The sequence below is a fragment of the Aedes albopictus genome, chromosome 1 (genome assembly GCF_035046485.1).
Source record: "Aedes albopictus strain Foshan chromosome 1, AalbF5, whole genome shotgun sequence".
Classification (NCBI taxonomy): domain Eukaryota; kingdom Metazoa; phylum Arthropoda; class Insecta; order Diptera; family Culicidae; genus Aedes; species Aedes albopictus.
In genome coordinates, this window is record NC_085136.1 from 336,110,144 (window position 1) to 336,135,880 (window position 25,737).

The following is a 25,737-nucleotide window of genomic DNA, read 5'->3' on the forward strand; positions in this document are numbered from 1 at the left end:
GAGAGGGGATCGCAAAACAGAAAGCGTAATGTCTTTGGAGCTACTGCAACAAATAAGAAGCATCTTATGAAAAAATACATAAATAAACAAACGATTCCTTCAAGAGACTGAAGTACAAAAACCTTGAGAGAAATTTCTATCACTGTAAATTCGGTGTTTGTTACTTTCCGGTAATATGCAATGACAAACTCGGATGTCATGCCTCGAGCATGTGAACCTGTCAACGACGGCTCCAGTTTGATGGGCAGCCGTCTAACCCAAAGGTTGGGCCCATAACCTTCTGGAACCGATGCCAATTTACTATTGAGTGAGGATAGGGTGAGCTTAAAACTTTTCAAGACTACGATCTGCACCTGAACAGAATGTAACTGCTGAAACAGGGCTGTGATATCGATCACAATCCAATCCGAAAGATCCACTTGTTGTAACTTTCAAAGTTCTCAGCAGCAGTTTATATTGTGTTGTAACACACGATTAAACCTAGATTGCTATAGACATTCCTTCGAGGAACCTAACAATAGCGTTGGATTTGTGTAATTTTGTTTGAAGTAGAGATTTTTACCTTACCGGCTAACTTACACTGGCTAAAAACAGAGATGCTTAAACAATCGAAAACAAATTCGGACTAATTTCTCTCTTTCTCTCGTTTGCGCCCTTTCTGGTCGGGGATCAGGCTATCGAGAAATTTTCATCTTTTTCGATTTGGGGGGCAAAAGTTCTAAAACTAAAACCAACTAATCAGAAAAATAAATAATACTTAACTCTGCGTTGTCGAAGTGGGCGGGGAACACGGGAATAGCAGCGGCGTGCGGGAGTCACTCTTAGCTATTGCCGATGCAGCTAAGGCTCCCGCTGAGCTGATTGTAGTGCAACCGGTAGATCCGCCGGCATCCGGTCGAGTAGGCCAACAACAGGTTGTTCGCTGTATTGCTTGAGGATGAGGAGGAGGGGTTGGAAGCCGAGCCCGTCCCAGCGCCTGTGGAACTGCTCGTCTTCTGAGTATGATGATTGGAGGCGGTGGGGCCATTGTTGGTAGCACTGCTGGTCGCTGTGCTGTGCGGACTGCTCATTGAGTTCTGATGATTGGCGGCGGCGGAGGAACCGCTGGAAAATGACGTTGAAGAGGACGACGATGAGAACGTGACCATTTTCACGGCATCCCAGATTCGAATCGTTCCGTCGGAACCGGCCGACACAAAGTGACGACTGTCGGAGCTCCACGTGACGCAGGATACCCCGGAGGTGTGATCCCGCAGTTCGGTCAGCTGGGAACCAGCGGCGAGATCGAAGATCCGGACACGGTTTTCTTCACCTGAAAAGAAAGGGAAGTCAGTATGACTACAAGTTGATTCGGCTACAATCCAGTGAAGGTCTTACCAGCTGCAGCGAGATACTTCCCGTCCGGACTGAAGCTCACCCGGTGGATCGGTTGCCGACAGTCGGTGAATATCCGGAACAGCTTCCCGCTGGTAACGCACCACAGTCGGACGGTCAAATCCGTTGAACCCGTGGCCAGGTAGTTCCCGTTGGGATGGAACGCCACCGTGTCCACGTCCTGAGTGTGTCCAACGTAGATCTGCAGGGGAAACTCCCGGTCCGTGGACCAAAGCCGTGCCGTCGTATCCCGAGATCCGGTTGCCAGGTACAGACCGGTGGGACTTTCCGCCACACTCCAGACGGGGTGATTGTGGCCACGGTAGACTGCTCGGCAGGTGTAATCGGTGGCATGCCAAGCACGCATCGTGAGATCCCGCGAGACGCTCATCAACAGGGGACTGTGCCGGGAGAACAGGAGATCCGTAACGGCGTTTGAGTGACCCCTCAAGGTGACACCACCCGTTTCACTACTGTTGAAAACAAATAAGGTTAATCTTTTGATTCCTAAAGCAAGACATCCTATCATACTTACAACACATTCTCGCTGCACTTCCGGCTCATAAACTGCTTCCATCGTTCCCGTTTGCTCAGTCGCCTGCTGTAGACCGGAAGTAGCTTGTTCAACCGGGACACCTCCGCCTGTGACTTGCACCGGAACAAATTTCTCAACCCGGAACACTCCCCGGGATCATCGTGCTCTCGTCCCCCTCCCCCGCCCTGATCCTGTCCAGCTTCCTCATCCTCTTCTTCCTCCTCCTCTTCACCCTCGCTAAAACTACTATCACAGCAAGTCACGTTCCAGGCGCACCTCCTCTCCCGCAGACCGGTGTACGGTTTCCGTCCGATCTGGGTACTCCGATTGACTGACCAGAGGACCACGGAAGCGTCCTCAAACCCACTGGCCAGATGGCAGCTGTCCTCATCGATGGCCACCGACGTCAGCCGATCGTCCACGTTTTCCACCTGGTAGATGCACAGCGGGGTCTGGAAGCGGTTCAGCTTCTCCGTGCACTCCCGCAGCTTCCGCAGCCGTTCGGCGGAAGTGATCCGCCGGAACATTCCAGATATGTCGTCCTGGAACTGCTGCTGATGCGGATCCGCTCCGTCGGTGAACACTTCCGGCTTGACGCTGGTCACTGCTGGTGGTGGTGGTATCTCTTCCAGGGCGGGGAGGTACGCCGAATCGTCTTCATCGTCATCATCGTCCAGATCCATGGTGGTTCCACTTCCGTCCAAACCTCCTCCATTGAGCTCACGAACCTTGAACTGAATGTACTGGCCGCTGAAGCCGTTCCGCAGCAGGAACTTCGTGTTCTCAGCTTCAGTGTGCTCACCAAAATCATACTCCGGTTCCGGGTGCAGTGCATCCAGCGATTCCACCTCCATCGGGAGACCATTCAGAACATCCAACCCGTTGGAAGCCGCCGAGACCAGTCGAGGCTTTTTAGCCACCTTACCCGACACCATATCCGGGCTGTAATCCGTGAAGTCCTTGTCGTCGCTCGTCTCGAAGTAGAACCAATTCCGGAGGATCTGCAGGATCAACGAATGACCGTGTTTGGACAGATACCGCCGGAGGGCTGCTACCGACGCAGTTCCGAGCCTTACCTCGTACTGACAGGACCGAAACCGGAGCGTTTGCTGCTCATTCTCCAGATCCTGGATACGAGCGATTTGCGACAGCTTGTGGATCAACTGCCGGAACGTTTCCACCTTGGCGCTGGAAGCCGGTTCCGGCGAAAACACTATGACAGAGTTTTGAACTGCCGTGGCGGAGATTCCGGATGCCTGCTGCTCCTCGACGGTGCCGTTGATTTTCTGGTTCATTATCAACGGCGAGCTGCTGGGCGGGGCGGGGCAGGGTTCGATCCGTCCCAGCAATGTGGCATGCTTGCGCAGGAAGAGGATCGCCGGTCGCCAATCGCGGCCCTTCAGCATCTCGATGTACAGGTGGCAGAGCAGCGGGTTCACCAGCTCGGACAGCTCCTCCCGGACCGCTTCCGGTTGGCATTTGATGAAGTTGCATAGTCTAGAGGGGTAGGAAACATCAGTGGGTCAAACAGGAAAGTGATCGCAGACGATATCTGAACCGGTAGTGTTCCGGAAAAAGTTCCGGGTGTCCCGCCGGAAGTGGTCAAATATAAAAGTGAACCAAACCCGCGACATACCAAATCGCATCAAGAAAATAGGCTCATACCACATTAGAAACTACCAGTAGTGTTCCGGAAGCGGTTCCGGGTGTACCGCCGGAAGTGGCCATAAATAAAAATGGACAAACCCATGCATGCGACACATCAAATCGCGACTCTTCAGGTAACCTGACGAACGATTAGCAATAAAATAGTTTTATTAGATCATACTTGGTACAACCCGTAATATTCAGGAACCGGTTCCGGGTGTCCCACCGAGAGTGGTCAAATGTAAAAGGAAACCAAACCCATGAATGCGACACATCCAATGGCTTTTCAGGTAACCTGAGGAATGGTTATTAAGAAAAAAAAATCTCAGATCATATTTGAGAAAACCAGTAGGCCAGTAGTATCCTGAAACCAGTTCCAGGTGTCCCGCCGGAGGGACACAAGGGAACCAAACCCCATGCACGCGGCACTCAAAATAGCGGCTTTTTCGATAACCTTGAGAAAGGTCAGCAAGAAAATAGTCTCAGACCACATCTTAGACTACAGGTAGTGTCCCAGAACCGGTTTAGTGTATCCAGCCGGAAGTGGCCAAATGTAAATGTGAATCAAATCCATACATGCGACACATCAAATAGCGCCTTTTTAGATGACTAGATGAACGGTTTGTTAGAAAATAGCCTCAGATCCGGTAGTGTTCCAGAACCACTTCCGGGTGTCTCGCGACACATCGATTCGCGGCTTTTTAGGAAACCTGATGACCAGTTAGCGAGCAACTAGTCTCAGATCATATTTAGGATAATCGGTACTGTCCCGAAACCGGTTGAGCCACCATTTTGGATTTTATACCACTATCTTGGATATTTTGGTCGTCATTTCTGCACTCAAGACATCTTCCCCATACCAAATGTACCCATTTACATGGTTTTAGGGCCTAAAACACCATTAAACAGCCGCCACCTTGAAGTTGGAGTAGCCATCTTGGATTTTAGATCGTCATCTTGGATATTCTGGTCACCGTTTTTGGACTCCGGACATCTTCCCTATACCAAATACACCCATATTGCATGGTTTTGGAGCCTAAAACACCATTAAACAGCTGCCGTATTGAATTTGGAGCCGCCATCTTGAATATTAGGCTGCCATCTTGAATTTTGGGCCGACATCGTGGAATTTCTGGTCTCCAGTGTTGATTTTCACACAAAGTTCATCAACCATGCTAAAGCCTACAAAAATCTCCGCAGTTTGATGTGTCGGCCATGATAAGGCTTGGTTCAGTTTTATATACGGCCAGCAGGCTTGACATTACTCCTCGAAATCAAAAGAGTCTTGCAATATGCTCTAGAGCGGTGTTTTGCTTCTACCTCGTCGCGAGGGAGCGAACGAACCCCAAACAGAGAGCCAATAAAAACTGAGTGAGGAAGAGGAGAACAAAAAAAGAGCCGATGATTATTTTGGGTTTTTGAGTGCGATTTTGCCTCGAGAGTCTTTATTTGTATGAGAGTGGAACTCCCGAGTGCTTTTTGAGTGTGAGTGGACATGAGAATCACAACAAGCAATTATGAGTGTTGGACGAACTCCTCGCTGAGTTTTATTTTCACTCCTCAGAAAATCGCTGAAATCACTTCCTCATTTTCTCGCAAGGGAGTTTCTGTCAAGCCTGACGGCCAGTACAACCGGTGCTGGTTCGGATCACTGAAATGGCCATAACTCCGGAATGCCTTGATCGATCCGGACCATTTTTAATAGCAAACGATGCGGTAAAATTCCGGTTCGATTCGAGCTATAATCCGAAAAATCGGCCAATGGGAAGTGCCTTAAAAGTAAGTGGACTTATTTTGCGCACAGACATACATACATACACACATACATACAGACATCATCTCAATTCGTCGAACTGAGTTGATTGGTATATGTGACTTGACCCTCCGAGCCTTCTATCACTTTGGTGTACGAGAAAGGCAGAAATACTATAAAACAGCAGTCATCCTGGTTTTGTTCCGCCGTATTGAATTTTGGTCAGCCATTTTGGATTTGGGTTCACCATCTTGCATTTTCTGGTCACCATATCTGGATTCCGGACATCTTCCCCATACAAAATATACATATTGCATGGTTTTAGAGCCAAAAATTTAATAAAACAGCCACCATCTTGGATTTTCTGGTCAATGGTTTTGGACTCCAAACAATATTCTATAAGCAGAGGTAAGGTTACAAAAATCGGTGTAATTTGATGTGTCGCACGATAGCGTTTTGTTCAATTTCATATAATGGCCACTTCTGCCGGTGTAGGTCCGGATCACTAAAATGGCCATAACTCCGGAACGCCCGGACCGATTCAAACTATTTTCAATGGGAAACAATGGAACAATATTCCGCGTCAATTGAAACCAAAAGCGTTGAAATCGGATGATATTTACTATCCAAAAGTGAGATGACATTTTTGTACACATACACACATACACACACAGACATTATCTCAACTCGTCGCGCTGAGTCGATTGGTATATAAGACTTGGCCCTTCGGAGGTTCTATCAATATTTCATGGGCGCATTCGGTAACGCTTCTTATTTGTCTATAGGGTCAGCAATGTTGAGGAGAAAATTCGTTACCTGGGTACATGCCATACTAGCTAATCGAAAAATCTCTTCTGAGCTTAGCGGTTCATCCCTTATCCCTTATCTGTAGAGCCTTTGAAACCACTGCTTCCATTGTGTAGGAATATTGTGTTTGCTTTATAGTGCTTATCAAATATCCTGACACAATTGAGATGCGATGGACATTGGTTGATGTAGCACTTGATCCCAACTAGGCTCAACTCGTTTTATGAAGTCGATTACCCTGTTCGGATTAAATTGCCAAATTTCCAAGGGCTCTAATAACCCTTTCCCTAATATTGACGACCTTAAATTATATAATACTCCACATTTGTATAGAATATGTTCAGCAGTTTCGTTTTCCGTTAGATAAAAACGACATTCAGAAGATTGGATTTTACCAATTATATTTAAGTGATATCTGCTTGGGCAGTGCCCAGTCATCGGACCGGTTAGTACCCTGAGATCTTTTTGTTCAGATTTAATATGGCCTTGGCTTTTGCTGCACTGGGTCTTATAAATCTTTTAGCTTGTCTACAGGTATCCGTGGCATTCCAATTAGATTCGACCATAGACATTTCCCTGGTTTTAAGTTTCATTCTAAGAGTACACTCCGGAATTCCACAAAATGGTTCAGGACCAACAAAACACGATGCTGCACCCTGTCTTGCTAAGTTATCGGCTTTTTCATTTCCTTGAATTCCACAATGACCTGGAACCCAATATAATATAACTTCGTTCTTAATGGCCAATTGCTCCAGAGAAAGAATGCATCCCCACACCAGCTTAGATTGGCACGTGAATGCCTTTAGCGCATTCAGAGCAGCTTGACTATCTGAGAAGATAAAGATTTTGGCAAACCTGTTGTTTCTCTTGGTAGCGTAACGCTTTACTTTAGCGTTCGGAAGAAGGTGTACCTCCCTTTAGTTATACGGGCAAATGGCCGATCGATTAATTGTATGTTAGAAAGGATTCTGAAATAAACCCAGCAGCAGAACTTTCTGTGATCTGGTAACAGCAGCACGTATTCGTTCGTTTCAACTACGTCTAAAACCCCAAGAAAGAAACTTCTTTAAAAAGTACTTTTAAGAAATAGTGAAGAGGTCTTAAAAACTAAAGTGAATACATTACACTCCTGAGGCATGTATAAGCACATTCCGAAATTGCATGAATTTCTGCTTGAAACACAGTGGGACTGTATCCCATTGGTATAGCTTTATTGATGCCAGGGCCCACAATTCCAGCCCCTGCATTTTCACCCATTTTGGAACCGTCACTATAAAATACAATAGAACCTGGACGTAAACTTGGCCCACCAGAATCCCAAACATAGCGGCTTGGTTTCACCACTTTAAAGGGAACATCATAGTTGGTCTTCGTAATCATCCAATCTTCCACTGTTTTTATACTTGAGTTCAGATCGAAGTCTCTAATGATCTTTAGATGACCCACAAGATCCCCGTCCATTATTTTGTTGAAACAAATGAATTGCAGGGCACTTTTTGCCGCTTGCATTTGCACAAATTGATGCAGTGGTACTATATTGAGAAGGGCATCTAAAGCAGCTGATGGTGTAATTTTCATTGCTCCTGTTATTGATATGCAAGCAAGCCTTTGAAGCTTGCTTGATTTCCTTTAAGTGGTTACCTCATTTGTTTTGGGCCACAAGACAAGTGAAGCATATGTTGTTTTCGGCCGGACTATTGCTGAATAAACCCAGTATACCATATTTGGTCGAAGTCCCCAGGTTTTACCTACGGCTTTACTGCAAACCCAAAGAGCATTAGTACCCTTTGTAATAACCTTGTTCAGATGAGAATTCCAGTTCAGTTTCTTGTCCAAAGTAACGCCAAGTTGTTTGACTTCTTTTGAAAAAGTGAATTCGAACTCCGTCTAAATAAGGCTGCATAAGACTCAATTTCTTCCTTCTAGTGAAAGGAATTATAGTAGTTTTTGAGGAGTTTACGTTTAAGCCCTCTTTCCTACACCATTCTAGCGTAATATTGAGCGCAAATTGTACCCGATTAGAGATCGTGTCATCGAATTTCCCACGTACAATAATGGCCACATCATCTGCATATCCAATGATCTCAAAACCTTGATCAGGTAGCTTTTTAAGGAGTTCGTCTACTACCAAAGACTCCGCCTTGAGCCCTTCATAGATCTAACAGGAGGTGCCCAACTCCAAGATCAGCAGAAATCTCCCGATCTTTCAGCATAGCCATTATCCATTCTATTATGCATTTATCCAAGCCTCTAGCTTCCAATGCTGAACGCATTGAGCTGTAGGATGCATTATCGAATGCTCCTTCGATATCGAGAAAGGCTGCCACGGCAATTACCTTGGCTTGAAGCGATCGAGTCTGGATCCCAGGACATACGGGTCTAGAGGGAAACGAGATAGCTGATGAGCTAACCAGGAATGGATCTAATGAAAGGTTCATTGGCCCTGAGCCCTTCTGCGGGATCTCAGACTACTCTGTAAAAATGGAACTGAACAAATATATGGCCAGTCAAACCACATCAAATTGGAATGCATTTCCCCATACGAGCCAATCCAAAAGATGGATGGGATTTAGACGGAAATGTTTTGAGCACTTTATTTAAAAGATACTTCTTATGTTATTATACAAGACAACTTAACTAAGCTATGCTTCTGTAAGGTCGAATGTGAATAGTTGCACTTATTCTACACAAAATCAATGTAACATAAAAAAGACGTTAGGTCTTAAGTTACTGTAGGGATTGAGAGCGATACAGAGAAAGCGAGAAACAGGGCATATAGCTTTAGCAGCGGTGATGCGCCATCGGAAAAACAAAGCAAACGATCATGATGAAATGAAACGTCAGTCTTGTAAAGTATTTTGCACGAGTAGGTTGCATCATTTGCATCCTTCCTCGTAATAAAGAATTTCAGCCGGCAGAATCGGTTGAACTGAATTGCCACCGTGTCCGTCTGGACACGACAGTTACTTATTTGAATAAATAAAATGAAATGAAATGAAAAGGCTCGTAACGATGAACCCCAAGAAAACCCAACATCTATTAGGTCTCAACAAAAGGGATCTCAACATCTACACCGGTCTAATAACTGGACACTGCCCCTGCAGATACCATCTACAATAGATCGGAGCAACCCAACCCCAAACCACAGACAGTCTGTGCCCAAACGTAGGTTCAAAATTCTCAGCAAGCCCTTCTTAGGGCCTGCTGACATATGGATCTTATCCATCAACGACGTGGTTGGCTTTATAAAGCTAGTCTCGCCAGAATGGGGGAATCACATACTGTAACTAAGGATCTCTATCAATTATGGATGGTCTTGAGCTCAGTCGATACTATGGTATCTCAGTGACAAACATGTTACTGAGATAACTTGACTTATGTATCTCACAGCAAAAGGGTATATCACAATAGTTCTAAAATCTGGACGCAGTGATCTTCACCCGACAAACGAGTAAAGCCGCACGTTTGCGAAGGGTGCATGATTCGGCATCTGTTTTCCTCCTGTAGGATCGACATTGTACGTTTCTTATGCCACCCAACAAATGCAGCATCATCGTTCGCTGGGCCTTCAACAGCAGCATCTGTATGACCTCCCGAAGATCTCCGCTGAAACCGGCCACCAGTCGGTGGCTACCTCAAGAACTTCTGATAGAGCTGCTGTCCCCGTTGCCATATAGATGCCGTTGTGGGAAATGCACCACTCGAGTGCATCTTTGGCACGATTGAAATGCGTTTTGAATTCCTCCCAAAAGTTGTGCAGTTTAAAGTTTATTATGACAGGATACCCCGTGTTCATAAAGTACATATATCGGATACTACCTAAATAGCCAACAGGAAAAAACTGATTCGTCTACCCTAAAAACACTCCCCACAACTCACTTGACAAAATGCTGATCCACCTGGGCCGGATTGTTGTTCAGGCAGAAGATGTTCGAGAACAGGAAACTGTTCGCCTTGGAGATCTCGTTCTCGATGGCAGTGTTCATGGCGATTTGCTCCGTGGATTGCGTCAGGATGAGATCCGACTTCCGATACCGATCGTTTACCTGCAAGCGGAAATGGGATTAGCATTAAAGAATACAAACACTAAGAACAAGATTCCCGATGAAAACAAACGATTCAGACTTGAGTTTTTTGTTTCCATTCGACCCTCCTTTGGTTCAACCTCATCCCGGAATTGAAAGCGATCGTGAATTTTATTTAAGAACCCATGTCGCAAACACTCATCCCTTCGTAATCCGCAGTCCCTTTTCCCGAAATCAACCGCACTCACTTTCTAGGTTATCCCCCTACTTACGATATAGTTCCGCTGCTTCAGATAGCTGCCGACGGCGCTGCGAATCAGATCATTTTTCGACTTCCGGCTGGATTTGCTACTGCTGCTGGTTCCGGTGGTGCTTCCGCTGTTGTTCGAGGACGACGTCGTTGTCGATCGTTGCTTCGAATCGGACATTTTTCGCTGCGGTCAGCCCCGTTCGTGCTCCGCGATGCAACCCGATGCGAAAGTAAACTTTACATTACTGCGCTGCTGCTGCTGCCTGTCATTTTTGCTGCTGGTGCTTGCAGTCTGCGATGTCTCACCAACACATCTTTGTCGGTTAATGTACACAAAATTATACCAGTGTGTCAAAGGCTGACTGTCAAGGATGAACAATTCTACATCTGAAAAGGGCCTATCACCAGAACGAGAACATTAGACCGATGCAAATTTTGAAATTTTTACTCCCCTACACGGAGAAACTCAAGTACCTAAATTTTAGAGTGGCTTTAACTTAGAGTGGCGTCAATGTCAAAATTGGAACAGCGGTCATCTGTCAAATCCATACAAATTCCTGTTCCAAACGAGCAGGAGACCTGTCAAAATGGGAACGTGACGCCACTCTCCCTTCCAGTCACTCTACTAAATTTGAGTTTTTTTAAACTCACTTTTGAGTTTTTTTTAAACTCACTTTCGAGCTCGCTTTCGAGTTCTTTATTGTCCGTCGGGACAAGTTCTGAACTGTATGTGCACTATCTCGCAAATTGTTCTCAACAATTCACTACAATAGGAAGCAATCAGTGAAGTACTAGATTGAAAGTAGTGAGCTGGATTTTTGTATGGTGAGATGATCAGTTCTCCATTTCTGCGATGAAATGGTGCAAACAGCGTGGGTTATATGGTTTCCTTGGGGCAAGACACTGTGCTGGAGAGTGCATTTTCCTTCACAGAGTTGCTCAGAATTTCTCCGGATTACTCCCGTTTTTGCTTTGGTGTTGCCTGATTTATCGCAAAATCAAAACAATATTGCCCGATATCTCGCTTTTCTTGCAGTTTTAGGGGTGTTTTTCGACAAATTTCGTCGATCATTGGTGAAAAGAGTTACTCAGAATTCCTCAGAGTTACTCTCGTTTGCACAGTGTCCTGCCCCTAGATGGTTTCTTACCTAATTTGATACTGTTTGAGCCTAGGGGCAGGACACTGTGCAAACGAGAGTAACTCTGAGGAATTCTGAGTAACTCTTTTCACCAATGATCGACGAAATTTGTCGAAAAACACCCCTAAAACTGCAAGAAAAGCGAGATATCGGGCAATATTGTTTTGATTTTGCGATAAATCAGGCAACACCAAAGCAAAAACGGGAGTAATCCGGAGAAATTCTGAGCAACTCTGTGAAGGAAAATGCACTCTCCAGCACAGTGTCTTGCCCCAAGGTTTGAGCAAAGCTTTGGGTAACTGTGTTGTTAAACTTGCTAGAAATAAATAATAGAACAACACAGTTACTCAAACTTTTGCTCAAATAGCATCAAATTAGTCAAAAAATCATATAACCCACGCTGTTTGTACCATTTCATTACAGAAATGGAGAACTGATCATCTCACCATACAAAAATTCAGCTCACTACTTTCAATCTAGTACTTCACTGATTGCTTCCTATTCCTGTACAATATCATATGTAATTCATCATCACATGGCAGTGTGAGCATATTGTTGTAGTAACCCATTTGGCATATTGTAATGGGCCAAATCACAATATGGCGAATAGCGAGGGGCTGACACTCGCGGGGATGAAATTTTCCTGGCTTGGAATGAACGTGTATGACAAAGGATGATGAGAATTATTTGAGAGTGACAAGAATGAGTAGGATGGCAAAGGATCACGAGAATCATGAGAAGATGAAAAAAAATTAGATTGGAATGAAACGGAATGAAATTTTTTACGAGTGATGAGAACTGTCAAAAGTTGTTTTGTTTGGGCTGCGCAGCGCCAAAATTCGGGCCTCCCGCGGATGGAGTCCAATCGTAATTCGGTAGCAGATTTTACCACAAGGAGTAATGGATTGGATTGACGGAGGATTCCTTGCGTCCGGCCGAAGCTCATCGAAGGGCCCCTGTACAATAAGGACACTTTTATATGTAAGACCTTGGATTCTGTCAAACAGACGGTTCCCTTAATGTATCTTCCTCCGCAGATGATAGAACCACAGACAAACAGACGTAACACTCTTCAAAACGGCTTGGCACATGCATTTAACGATCAATTCAAATTTCATTTGATTTGCGCGATCGTTCCACCAGAGGCGCTAGTGTTCGATCGCTTTGACGTTTGCCAGTGTACACGTTGCTGAATGATGCACACAAAAATTACAGGCAATTTGTGTAGTAGTGTGCGTGTCAGCAAAACGTCAAATCGAAATCCATCATGGCCGACAGTGTCGCGCGCGGTTCTAACAGGTGGCAGTGTGCTCATGAAAATGACACCGGGCAAAAGCTTTCGATGAATTTCCTCTAAGAGTTACGTCTGTTTGTCTGTGATAGAACACCAAGGAAGGAATACATGTCGGATCTCCTGGTAAACCAGTGTTGAGCCGAGCCAACTCGATGAAAGACCTCGGCTATGTGGTGCTGGAGTCCTGAGTATCGAACTAGTAACAGGTCGCCTGGGTGAGGTCCACAATATGTGCGACAAATACCTCCCGCCGGAGACTGCACCGTTTTTTCAACCCCACCCAACAGCAGTCAGACGACACCCACAAAATGCCATCCAAACCATTCACCGCGGCATACAGATATCCCGTAAACTGACCCGTCGATTGACGTTCCGGACCCGCTAGAAGCTGACCTCCCTCAAGAAGCAAAGTACCGATGTCGTGTACGTGGTGTTGAACGCTGCTGATCTGATAGCTATCAACCCACGGCTAGCCATGCAGAAGGATGTCCAACTGTGGCAGCGGCGACGAACCAGGAAACCAAGCAAATCAGACGCTCGAACAGTTGGTGATCCTGTTGACGCGAGAGTCCGTACGAAAAATGATTCACTTGATTGACTTCAACGCCGGAGTAGTACCAAGGTGGCCAAGACGATTCGTTTGCAGCCCTGCGAGCTGCTACATGATGTTTGCTACCGATCGACTGAATCCATACCGAACGACAATAACGGATTGGCGGGACGGATTGAGATATTTCTACATGTTTTTTTGTCGATGATTTAACCTTTTCAATATAAATAATATTTAACCTAGGTGAAGAGGATCTGGTGTAGTGATTCAAACACGACAATTACGCCGAGGACCTGGGATTCGAATCCAGCTCCCAACATACTAACAAAAAGTGAGTTCTTTCGGAAGGCAAGTGATACCATGGGTATTGAGATGAACTAGCCTCAGGTTAAATCTCATTAATAAAGACAAACAAATAGCCTACAATGCAGTCGTTGGATGCCAAAAAAGATTTTTTGCTTGAGCCTTGGGGCAAGACACTGTGCTGGAGAGTGCATTTTCCTTCACAGAGTTGCTCAGAATTTCTCCGGATTGCTCCCGTTTTTGCTTGGGTGTTGCCGGTGTTGCCTAATTCATCGCAAAATCAAAACAATATTGCCCGATATCTGGCTTTTCTTGCAGTTTTAGGGGTGTTTTTCGACAAATTTCGTCGATCATTGGTGAAAAGAGTTACTCAGAATTTCTCAGAGTTACTCTCGTTTGCACAGTGTCTTGCCCCTAGCCTCATAGTCGTGCGGTTAGGGTCACCAAGCTCATAATCGCACCATGCTATGAGGTGAGGGTTCGATTCCCGCTCCGGGCGTTGAAACTTTTCGTAAGAATAGTTTCTTCCCCGTTTCCACTGGTGCATATTCGTCCTTTGTCTAGTGTTAAGTTTAAACCTTGGGGCAAGACACTGTGCTGGAGAGTGCATTTTCCGTCACAGAGTTGCTCAGAATTTCTCCGGATTGCTCCCGTTTCTACATAAGTATTGCCTGATTTATCGCAAAATCAAAACAATGTTGCCCGATATCTCGCTTTTCTTGCAGTTTTAGGGGTGTTTTTCGACAAATTTCGTCGATCATTGGTGAAAAGAGTTACTCATAAATTCTCAGAGTTACTCTCGTTTTCACAGTGTCTTGCCCCTAGGTTTAAACCTAGGGGCAAGACACTGTGCAAACGAGAGTAACTCTGAGAAATTCTGAGTAACTCTTTTCACCAATGATCGACGAAATTTGTCGAAAAACACCCCTAAAACTGCAAGAAAAGCGAGATATCGGGCAATATTGTTTTGATTTTGCGATAAATCAGGCAACACCAAAACAAAAACGGGAGCAATCCGGAGAAATTCTGAGCAACTCTGTGAAGGAAAATGTACTCTCCAGCACAGTGTCTTGCCCCAAGGTTTAAACAGTCTGTACAGCCCGAAGCTGAAGACGTTGTCCGCAAGGTTGTCCGTGTCTTTAAAAAAAAAAATAAAAATATGGAAATGAGGAGAATCAGATGATCAGCTGAATCCAGAAGCCAATCTTCCCTCTGGGCTCCCCGGAACCTCTTCTTCACCAGCTCAGAAAGCGGATGTGAAAATACGTCGGTTGGGATCAAGGTTGGGATAGAAAACGAGATGCAAATCGTTTGGAACCGGCTATAGGAAACCTGCAGGAATCGGTTGATATGTTGCTTCCAGGATTACTATTTTGAATCTTTTTTTTTGTAGGTTATGTTGCGTCACACCCAGAATTTATTGTATTTGTAATTTTATTCAATATATTGTATTTTTTACGAATAATCAGACTTTGGCGACGAAATTGAACTCGCCCTAATATGGTACTAACCTAGGGGCAAGACACTGTGCAAACGAGAGTAACTCTGAGAAATTCTGAGTAACTCTTTTCACAAATGATCGACGAAATTTGTCGAAAAACACCCCTAAAACTGCAAGAAAAGCCAGATATCGGGCAATATTGTTTTGATTTTGCGATGAATTAGGCAACACCCAAGCAAAAACGGGAGCAATCCGGAGAAATTCTGAGCAACTCTGTGAAGGAAAATGCACTCTCCAGCACAGTGTCTTGCCCAAGCTATGAGGCTCCACATTTTCATATTTCCGAATCGTATTCGTTCGTCTGTGTTAATACCGCTTCCGCTTGCATCGCACTCATCCGGTTTAACTCGGGTTTAACCGCCTGCTCCAGCCTCTGCTGGGTAAACTGAGATGACCGAGATCGAGTACCCCAAAGCCTAGCCCTAGGGGCAAGACACTGTGCAAACGAGAGTAACTCTGAGAAATTCTGAGTAACTCTTTTCACCAATGATCGACGAAATTTGTTGAAAAACACCCCTAAAACTGCAAGAAAAGCGTGATATCGGGCAACATTGTTTTGATTTTGCGATAAATCAGGCAACACTTATGTAAAAACGGGAGCAATCCGGAGAAATTCTGAGCAACTCTGTGACGGAAAATGTATTGTGCGTTTAGCACTAAATTGATTTCCGAAAAAACTTCATTGACTTCCACTGCCTTTCCTATGCGTTAAACGTAACGTCGGAAGTAGTGCGCTGTACAGTAAATCTGGTTTTCTATACAGCGCACTACTTCCGACGTAATGTTTAACGTATAGGTAAGGCAGCGGAAGTCAATGAAGTTTTTTCGGAAACCAATTTAGTGCTAACGCCACAATACTCCCCAGCACAGTGTCTTGCCCCAAGGCCTAGCCCAAAGCATTATCCAACAATTTCGGCGACACATCTAACTGCTTCTTCCTCCGGACCGCGATTTTCCGCAAGCGCAACCTGAACCGAAGAATATCCAGCAAAACTAGTTCCATGTTTTCGCTACTCGTGGTCACCGTCTGCGATCCCCGGTCCCGCACCAGTGCAAAAACATCACGGAACGGAGTCTAACACGGAAATTTGGCTAACTTGCTAGCGTTGCAGATTTTGTTTACAAAGCACCAGCTTCTCCTGAGAACTCGTGTAACATTAAAAAAGGTCCTATTCTCAAAATTGTGACAATATTTCCATGGCATAAGGCTGACACAAATTTCGATTTTCTCTAATGTCACCCCCCCTCGGAAAATTTTGGTCGGAATTCAACATTTTGAGGGGGGACACAAATAAATTATTCATAAATTTAAAAATTTTGAACTGAAATTAGAGTTGTCGAGAAAATTTCTTAACAAATCCGAAGAGTTTTACGATTTTTCCTAATTGTTTGGGTAATTTTTCATCGAATACATTTATTATTTATTATCCCCCCCCCCCTTGACGAGTCAACGAGCAAAGTGACAAAAGAAGAAAATGAGATTTGTTCCTAGGGGCAAGACCTTGGGGCAAGACACTGTGCTGGAGAGTGCATTTTCCTTCACAGAGTTGCTCAGAATTTCTCCGGATTGCTCCCGTTTTTGCTTGGGTGTTGCCTAATTCATCGCAAAATCAAAACAATATTGCCCGATATCTGGCTTTTCTTGCAGTTTTAGGGGTGTTTTTCGACAAATTTCGTCGATCATTGGTGAAAAGAGTTACTCAGAATTTCTCAGAGTTACTCTCGTTTGCACAGTGTCTTGCCCCTAGATCCGGAATATTGCGTAATCGGATTCTCCGCCTAAAAATTAGGCGAAATCTAGGGGCAAGACACTGTGCAAACGAGAGTAACTCTGAGAAATTCTGAGTAACTCTTTTCACCAATGATCGACGAAATTTGTCGAAAAACACCCCTAAAACTGCAAGAAAAGCGAGATATCGGGCAATATTGTTTTGATTTTGCGATAAATCAGGCAACACCAAAACAAAAACGGGAGCAATCCGGAGAAATTCTGAGCAACTCTGTGAAGGAAAATGTACTCTCCAGCACAGTGTCTTGCCCCAAGGGAAGGTTCAAAAATTACGTCCAACATTTGGGGGAGGGGGGGGGGCTAGAAAAGTGTGACAGTACGTGTATTAGGTATAGGGAAATTGCGTGACAGAGGGGGGAGGGGGGGGTCTAGAAATCTCGAAAAACGATGGACGTAATTTTTGAATCTTCCCCAAGGGCGAAATCCTTGGTGGGGAGGTTGTGGTCTTGGGGCAAGACACTGTGCTGGAGAGTACATTTTCATTCACAGAATTGCTCAGAATTTCTGCGGATTGCTCCCGTTTTTGCTTTGGTGTTGCCCTAGGGGCAAGACACTGTGCAAACGAGAGTAACTCTGAGAAATTCTGAGTAACACTTTTTACCAATGATCGACGAAATTTGTCAAAAAACACCCCTAAAACTGCAAGAAAAGCGGGATATCGGGCAATATTGTTTTGATTTTGCGATAAATCAGGCAACACTTATGTAAAAACGGGAGCAATCCGGAGAAATTCTGAGCAACTCTGAGACGGAAAATGTACTCTCCAGCACAGTGTCTTGCCTCAAGGTGTTGCCTGATTTATCACAAAATCAAAACAATGTTGCCCGATACCCTGCTTTTCTTGCAGTTTTAGGGGTGTTTTTCAACAAATTTCGTCGATCATGGGTGAAAAGAGTTACTCAGAATTTCTCAGAGTTACTCTCGTTTGCACAGTGTCTTGCCCCTAGGTTGTGGTCTAGGAGCACAGTGTCTTGCCTCAAGATAGGGCCTTTTGAAAAATTGAGCGAGAAATAATCCGCAAAAAGTCGATTACGCTCTCGGGTAATCGATTATTGCACAACGAAAGTCGAGCACCCCTACACCGCGTGGAAGAAAAAAAATCGAAAGTGCAAGAAAGCGCACCAACTGTCAAAAAATCTTGACCAAACGCAACTCGCGCAAAGAGAAAAACAGTGTTTTCATTCGCGTTCGGAAAAGGGAAAAATCGTGCACAGCTGGTGAAAAATCCACCCGAAATAGCTTTTCTCCGAGTTCTGTGGGCAGTGCAGTGCGGTCCAGGAGTGTCAATTCCATTGTTCGCGAAAATCCGCGGCCGAGAGTGAGTGCGCGATCGAAGTGAGAGTGATCGGTCATTGTTTCGTTTTGTTACGACGTCGGAGGGAGGAAGATCACTACAACAGGAAAAGGAACAATGCTAAGAAGCGCTACGAACGACGGGGAAATTCCTTTTATGCCGTGAAAAATCTTCAAATTTTGATTGTTGAGTTTGTAAAGGAGCAAGAGTGAAAAGCACTCTGCTGGTTGGTTTGTGGACGTGTGCGGGAAAGGAAGAGCACACACTTGCGTGTGGCGTACGTGAGCGAAGGCGACTATCACCAAAAGAAAAGAGAATGTCAAAAAGTGATTTGGCCTGATAACAGCAAAACAACACACAATCACGTCGGGTCGTCGGAGCGGAGCCTTAGGATTTTTTGAGATTTTCGGCTGTGAAAGCCTAGGAAAGTGAAACCCGCGCAGTTTGTGGCGATGAGTGGTGAAGAAAATTGTATCCCTCCTCCGAGCTATCTTCAAGGAACTCAGCAGACCGTTCAGCAGATGCGTCAGTTCCAGCACCATTGCCGGATCTGCGGCGAGACGGAGGGTCTTCGCCGGTGCAGTCGGTGTCAGGTGGCCTACTACTGCTGCCAGGACCACCAGAGGCTGGATTGGCGTGTGCACAAGCTCGAGTGTCGTTCGATCCACCAGCTGCAGCAGCAGTCGCCATCGTCGTCGTCGTCGTTGTCCGGAGGCCTGCCGGGAGAACCGGGAATGATGATGTTACCGCAAGCGACGGCAGTTCAGCAGCAACAGTATGCCATATCCCAAAATCAGGGAATTTATCGTGATGGTTTGATGGCGATGGGCGCCGATGGTGATACCACTACCAGCGCAATGATGGGCCAGGTGCCGGACGGGGCAGGTCGGGTGGGGATGACGACGGCGACGTCGGTGCTGCCGAATGCGACGATGACTTTGGATCAGCCGACAATCGACCGCCGGGTCTTTGCGAACGCAACTGGCGTACGTGCAGAAATTTTGTCAACAAACGGACTGGATGACACCAATACCAGGATGGCCACCATGAGCACGGTAGGTTTCTCGTCGGTATTTTGTTCCATTAATATAAGGAGGCAACAGGAGTTTTGAATAATCATTTCTGTATCACGTTATCATTTTCAAGGTACACGATACTATATTTTACATTAGTTATATTTATGATCGAATATAGTGATTCTTCTAGCATATTTAGTCAAACTGTCAAGTATATCACGTATAAACTCTACATAAGCGAAGACAGATTCTGTGTGCAAATTGGAAGACTGTAATTTGTAAACTTATTCAGTAGGGAAGCCTGTCAGCATACAAATTTTATATCAGACGAAAGTAAACGTTAAAAAATACTTCTTAAATTTGAAATATAAATAAAACAAACAAAAGTTAAACCATAACAATCATTCATCACTGCAATTTATTGGGACTAAAGAGTAAGAACGTCTACTCGGTTTGGTATGACAGAAGATGATGAATTTATCTAGATAGCTCCTGTCGTAGTCCTCGCCACCAGATAGCTTCTCGTGCTGCTGCCGATACGGCCATGTATTCGACTTCCGTTGCTGACAAGGCCACTGTGGAGTGTGAACTGTCGTCGGTCTGCCTGATTTCATGAAAACGTATCCAGTGATGGAAAGTCGCGTCTCAACATCGTTGCCCCAGCCCGCATAAATGAATCCAACAAAATGTTCATGTGCTTGCTTGCTATAGATGGGCTGCAGATCTCGCGTTCCTTTTCGGCTATCCTATTGGGACTAACCCGACGTCTCAACTAGACAGAAATGTCTTGTCTTTTCTCTGGACAGATGTGTCAGGACAGAAATGTTCGCTCGCTGTTTGCAATATCGTTACTGCGAAGAGTCGCAGGTTGTCGCCTTAGCGATTGATTCGATGATTGCTTGAACGGAGCCTTAGAGATAAATTCGATCTGTTGGTTGGATCAGGCTGTCTGCTTACCTTGAATGAAAGCAACTGAAGCGGCAGAATCGAACTACCGGGTCCAGAATGCTCACCTTACTGTTTGATTCCGCTGGATAGAATCTGATCGGATCTGACAAAAAGATGAACGAATATCGAGAATCTTGCCAGATAGATGTAACATCCCGCATAACCCCGAACTATACTAGTACTGTTTGCTAGACTGTTCCCAACTATTGACTACAATTGCTCAACAGTATCATATAACACCCAAAGTAACAATAAACCAACAGTACCGTGAACGGTTTCAACAGTTTGTCAGATGGTTTTTGAGCAAATTACAATATGTGGGATAGGCGGTTAAGTTATGTTACAATAAAAAAATGCCAATTTTCTCGAACAACTTTTTTCGCTTACAGTTTGTCAGAAGGTCAATATACTATCCATTTTTTGCTTAGTTCACTGTTATGCAAACTGTTCGAGAACAGTTGAACCATAAAATCGAAATAAAATATGCAATGTATGTGTAACTATTGCTTTACAGTCCCATACAGTTGTAACAACAATATGTATTACAGTTCTGTTACATTTGTACTATTGTAGGGGGAATAAAATAAATATTGAGCATTGAATTCACTGCTGGACAATCGCAGAACTACAAAAGTACGAAAACGTTATTAAAACTGCGTGACTGCATCAAGTCAATCCCGAGGTCAATCCGGTGTCTTCAGAGCTTTTTTCTTCCTAAAGCGAAGAAGTGCATTGAAGGCGCCAACTTAATTTGATTCAATCCTGCTTCTTTATTAAAATTTTCGCACTTGAGTTGACTACGCAGTCCAGTAGTAAATTCAATGGGTTTATGAAAAGAGCAACCAACATGTAAGCGTCGAAAAACCATTTAATTGTATATGATCTATTATGAAAATAAACTCTCACTGGGACCAATTACACCTCATAGTTCACATCCTTCACAGTGTGTACTATTCTCTGTCTCATTAGGGGCTGTTCCCATTACGGAGCGTCAGCAGCACCGGAATCAAAGGCCATATCATAGTCCTGCGCTAGGTCGCCTTTCTCGTCGATGTCCTGGACCTGCTCATCAACGATCGATTTCTTGCATGTAGTACGAGGTCGAGTTAACATTTGGCACGGATCGCGTACTACCTAATAGAGAAAAGCAGCGAATTATTGGCATAAAAACGGTGATCCGCTCCCAACTTTGCTCCCAACACTTACGTCTCAAAAAGTACTTGCTGAACTTGACGTTGTCCTCGCGTTGTATTGGAACTACTGCTGACTTGAATTCTGTGGGACTTTCCCCAATAAACCCGTGTGGGTACCGACTTTCCACTGCACAGCATCTTCAAAATTCGAGCCGCTCTGACCATGGAACGTCATCATCTGGCTCGTCAGATTACGGCATATTCCGCAGCGCTTCTATTACCTGCATTATTTCCATGGCTGAGGGGCCTTGTGGGAGCAGCCATCGGTTGGGTATAAATGTGGCCACAAACGTTATCCTGTTGAAAAATGGGGTCCACATCCGGACTTTATCGGGAAAACACATCCAAAATCAAAACACAAAATGACACTTGATTTTGTGGACTCAACCCGATCGGGCTTTCTGAAAGCAAACTAATACTAATGCGTACAACTGTATGTCAAACAGTTAGATAATATTAATTTATTGTAAAATATGCGTGTGTATATGTGAAGCCGAAATATCCAAGCAAACAGTTTGGCATAATGTGACGGTATATTTCAACAGATCATCCCAAGTTTTCAGTCTCACAATACGCAACGTTATTCGAACACTATAATTTATTGTTACAATTTGCTTTAGGTTGCTCGTGCTGTTTTTAATGTTACAAATAGCTTGGATCCATATTGTTCAATTGACATGCAACAATTTGGTAAAATGTAACCTCAACAGTTAGAAGAGTTATACTATTTGGAGTTTAAGACAAACTGTATTTTTCTATGCGTGATGTCTCTCTGCCCGATGGAAATTATGTTCGCTTTAGCGGCAGATTCGATCTGCTAGGTCCGGCGGAAGTTCAATGGTCGCCTTAGAAGGCGCGTTAAGGTAACATCGAAGCTCAAGAACACGGAGGTCCCAAATAAAAAATTGTCTAAGGTATTGAATTTGTCAGGAGTTATGCCATGAAGAAGCGCGAAGAAGTAAGTCTAATTGGTAGACTAGTTGCATTTCCCAGCATCCCTCTCTAACGATTGTTACTAGTGATCAATCAAGGGACCCATCACTCGCAATCGGATTTCAGCTCACTCCAATTTCTGAAATTTCGGTTTTCCATGCCCTCAAGAAACCAATCCTTGGCTCTCCCTGAAAAACAGGCGAATTGCACCTCTAAACAGTTCACGTTCCGAAATGCTCTCCACCCTGCGTTTCATCTTAACCTCTTTCAAAAATTCCGCTAATTAACTACCCCCATCTTTTCCGTCATATTTAATTCTCCATTCGGACATCGGAATCCGTTTGAGCGGTCTTTGGTTTTCCTTCCTATCATTCTGTCTTATTTCTCTTCTATCTCGTCCCTGGACTCGTCGAAGCATGTCTGAGTCTGCAGAGATATCTCTGAAATAAGAAGACCAAGCCCTCTCGCTGGACTCGTCAGAAAACTCTGATGAGACGCTCAGTTAGCGTAATGGATTACGAACTCGTAACTCAAGACCAATTTGAGATTTTTCTCCGGGGGCCGATCAGCAAAACTGCCAGACGGAATTTGAAACTGATCTTCAGAATCGAACTTCAGCAAACCCTGTTTGACTCTGGATCAAGCTCTGGGCTCAAACTTCTTTTTGTCCAATACTTCTAGTTCAATTAATCTTGGTTTCAAGTCTTTTTCCTGCTTGGGAATCACTGCCGGCTCGACTTTGATTTTCTCATTCAATCCGACCAAAAGCTTTTCCAATCTGTTCTTTCTCTAAATGCCATCAGATGCCTGTTTAATTCGCTACGTTTCAAACTCAATCGCCCTTTTCCTCTTCTCTTTTCCCTGCTTCGCTGTAGCTATCACAAAATCCCGGAAATGTTTTACTAAATCCCCCACATTTTCTACCTTTCCTTTCTCATAATCTGGCAATCTTTCCAAAATTTCATTCGACCTCTGAACTGATTTTGCCATAGTCATTCGTTTCGACTCTAAAGTCGGCTTTACTCCACCGTTTGCTTCTCCTTCCGCAAATCTGCGAATCATTTTCGTAAGCGGTTTTGTTCAGCATTTCTAATTCACTACGCGCATCCTAAATTACCAAATTGAAATCTTGCTCGAGCTTCTCTGGTTGTTTGCAGCCATCACCGTCGACAGAAGCGCAATCGGGAAAGTATTTTTCGACTAATTTTGCTACTTTTCTACCTAACTTTGTCAATTCGGTCTGATATCTGCGAGCTTGAGGCGCACGAAAGAGCGAAAAATTCTTACTCTGTAGTGGATTATGCGAGTTCTCAATTTTTCTCTATGTCGTACATCACATTTCGGACTGGCTAATAGTCCTTCGATAATGAAGATCTTCGAGTTGATGATTGTCATTTTCTCACTCGCTTCTCTCCAAGTTACTGAGTGCACAACCGAATCTATTCTCGCATGCGATCTTTCAGCTTTTTCCTCTTCTTACTCTCATGTTCGTCCAAATCAAATATCTTGGATGTAACGTATCAGCAGTTCATGCTCAACCACGTCCACATCTCATGTGACACATCCATGTTCTTGTAAAAATCCATTTTAATTAATGTTGCACCAGTACTCAATTATATACAGGGTGTTAGGATCCTGAGTGCAAACTTTTTAAAGGGTGGTAGAGGACCTTAAATGGAGAAAAAAATTGTTCTGCGCATATGGTCAAATCTCAACCGTTACGTAGTTATTGAACTTTCCATGTTTTTGACTCTTATTGCCTTAACTGGCTATAACTTGAAAATGGTCAAACTTATCGAAGTTTTTTGACCCTTATTCGAAAGATTATTGAATTTTCTATCAAATGGCATCTTTGAATCGATTGGTTTAGTTAAATAAGTAAGTTCTCTAAGCCAAATAGCTCAAAAGTAGTGTGTTTTAATTTATTTTTGTCAATTATCTTTGAAAAATGCGTAGTAATTTAAAATTCTTTCTTAGGCAAAGTTGTCGCCCCTGTTCTACTCTACAATTCGTTCTTTGACATCAAACTTCTATCTCTCATCGTTTTGTTGCAATTTCGAATTTATCATCGCATTTCAGATCATAAATTTGCAACTGTCATGGAAAGCACTTTTTTTGCGCATTGTGCCGCACATTTAAATCAAAATAGCAAGAAAAAGATAAGAGCTAGAAGTTTAGTGTCAAAGAACGAATTGTAGAGTGGAACAGGAAAAATACACTATTTTTAGCTATTTTGCTCTAGAAAACTTAGTTGTTATTTTACTAAACCAATCGATTCAAAGATGCCATTTGATAGAAAATTCAATAATCTTTCGAATAAGGGTAAAAAAACTTCAAAAAGTTTGACCATTTTCAAGTTATTTCCAGTTAAGGCAATAAGAGTCAAAAACCTAGGGGCAAGACACTGTGAAAACGAGAGTAACTCTGAGAAATTCTGAGTAACTCTTTTCACCAATGATCGACGAAATTAGTTGAAAAACACCCCTAAAACTGCAAGAAAAGCGAGATATCGGGCAATATTGTTTTGATTTTGCGATAAATCAGGCACCACCAAAGAAAAAACGGGAGCAATCCAGAGAAATTCTGAGCAACTCTGTGAAGGAAAATGTACTCTCCAGCACAGTGTCTTGCCCCAAGTCAAAAACATGGGAAGTTCAATAACTACGTAACGGTTGAGATTCGACCATATGCGTAGAACAATTTTTTTCTCCATTTATGGTCCTCTATCACCTCTTAAAAAGTTTGCACTCAGGAACCTAACACCCTGTATTTAAAAAAAAAATTGTAGCAGCCAAAATCTAATTAGAAATAGACTTCGATACCATGTAAGAGTCAAGACCCATTAAAAACTAATTAACAACATAATTCAACGAAATGCTTCCGGTATTTGGATGACCATCCACAATAAATCTTCGCTTTTGATAGGGTACGCGCACTAGTAAGCAGTGCTATCATAGACAAACAGACGTAACTCTTAGAGGAAATTCATTAAAAATTTTGCTCGATCTCTTTTTCTTGAACACACTGCCACCTATTGATATAACCGCGCGAGACACTGTCGGCCATGATGGATTGCGATTTAATGTTAGCCTAACACGCACACTACTACGCAAATCGCCTGTAATTTTCATTTGTATCATTCAGCAACGCAAACGTCTAAGCGATCAAACATTAGTGCCTCTGGTGGAACGATCACGGAAATTAAATGAAACTTGAATTCATTGTTAAATGCATGTGCCAAGCCCGTTTGAAAAGTGTTACGTCTGTTTATCTGTGTTTCAACTACGTATAAACGTTCACATAGGACCGACTTCGACCGTGTGTTAGTTCTAACTACCCTAACGGGTGGCCACTAGTGTGGGACACCAAAATACATTTTACTCCTG

At 43.9% G+C, this 25,737-nt stretch overlaps 2 protein-coding genes and 1 pseudogene across 2 annotated transcripts in view; 2 read left to right on the plus strand and 1 right to left on the minus strand.

The window, feature by feature from the left end:
• Positions 1-419: 419 nt before the first annotated feature.
• Positions 420-10,659, minus strand: LOC109403852 (uncharacterized). The gene is made up of 5 exons (XM_019676751.3): positions 10,414-10,659; positions 9,996-10,162; positions 1,910-3,406; positions 1,378-1,847; positions 420-1,312 (listed from the first exon to the last, which is right to left on the minus strand). Exons 1-5 carry the CDS (start codon positions 10,567-10,569, stop codon positions 822-824), a joined length of 2,781 nt encoding a protein of 926 aa, XP_019532296.3. The 5' UTR covers positions 10,570-10,659; the 3' UTR covers positions 420-821.
• A 2,273-nt stretch (positions 10,660-12,932) lies between these two features.
• Positions 12,933-13,809, plus strand: LOC115259563 (lipid storage droplets surface-binding protein 1-like; annotated as a pseudogene).
• A 4,271-nt stretch (positions 13,810-18,080) lies between these two features.
• LOC115268552 (prolyl hydroxylase EGLN2) overlaps positions 18,081-25,737 on the plus strand; it is a 54,006-nt gene continuing 46,349 nt past the window's right edge. The window contains exon 1 of the mRNA XM_029876642.2: positions 18,081-19,316. Within this exon, the coding sequence (XP_029732502.2) occupies positions 18,714-19,316 (603 nt within the window). The 5' untranslated portion in view covers positions 18,081-18,713. The remainder of the gene's footprint in view (positions 19,317-25,737) is intronic.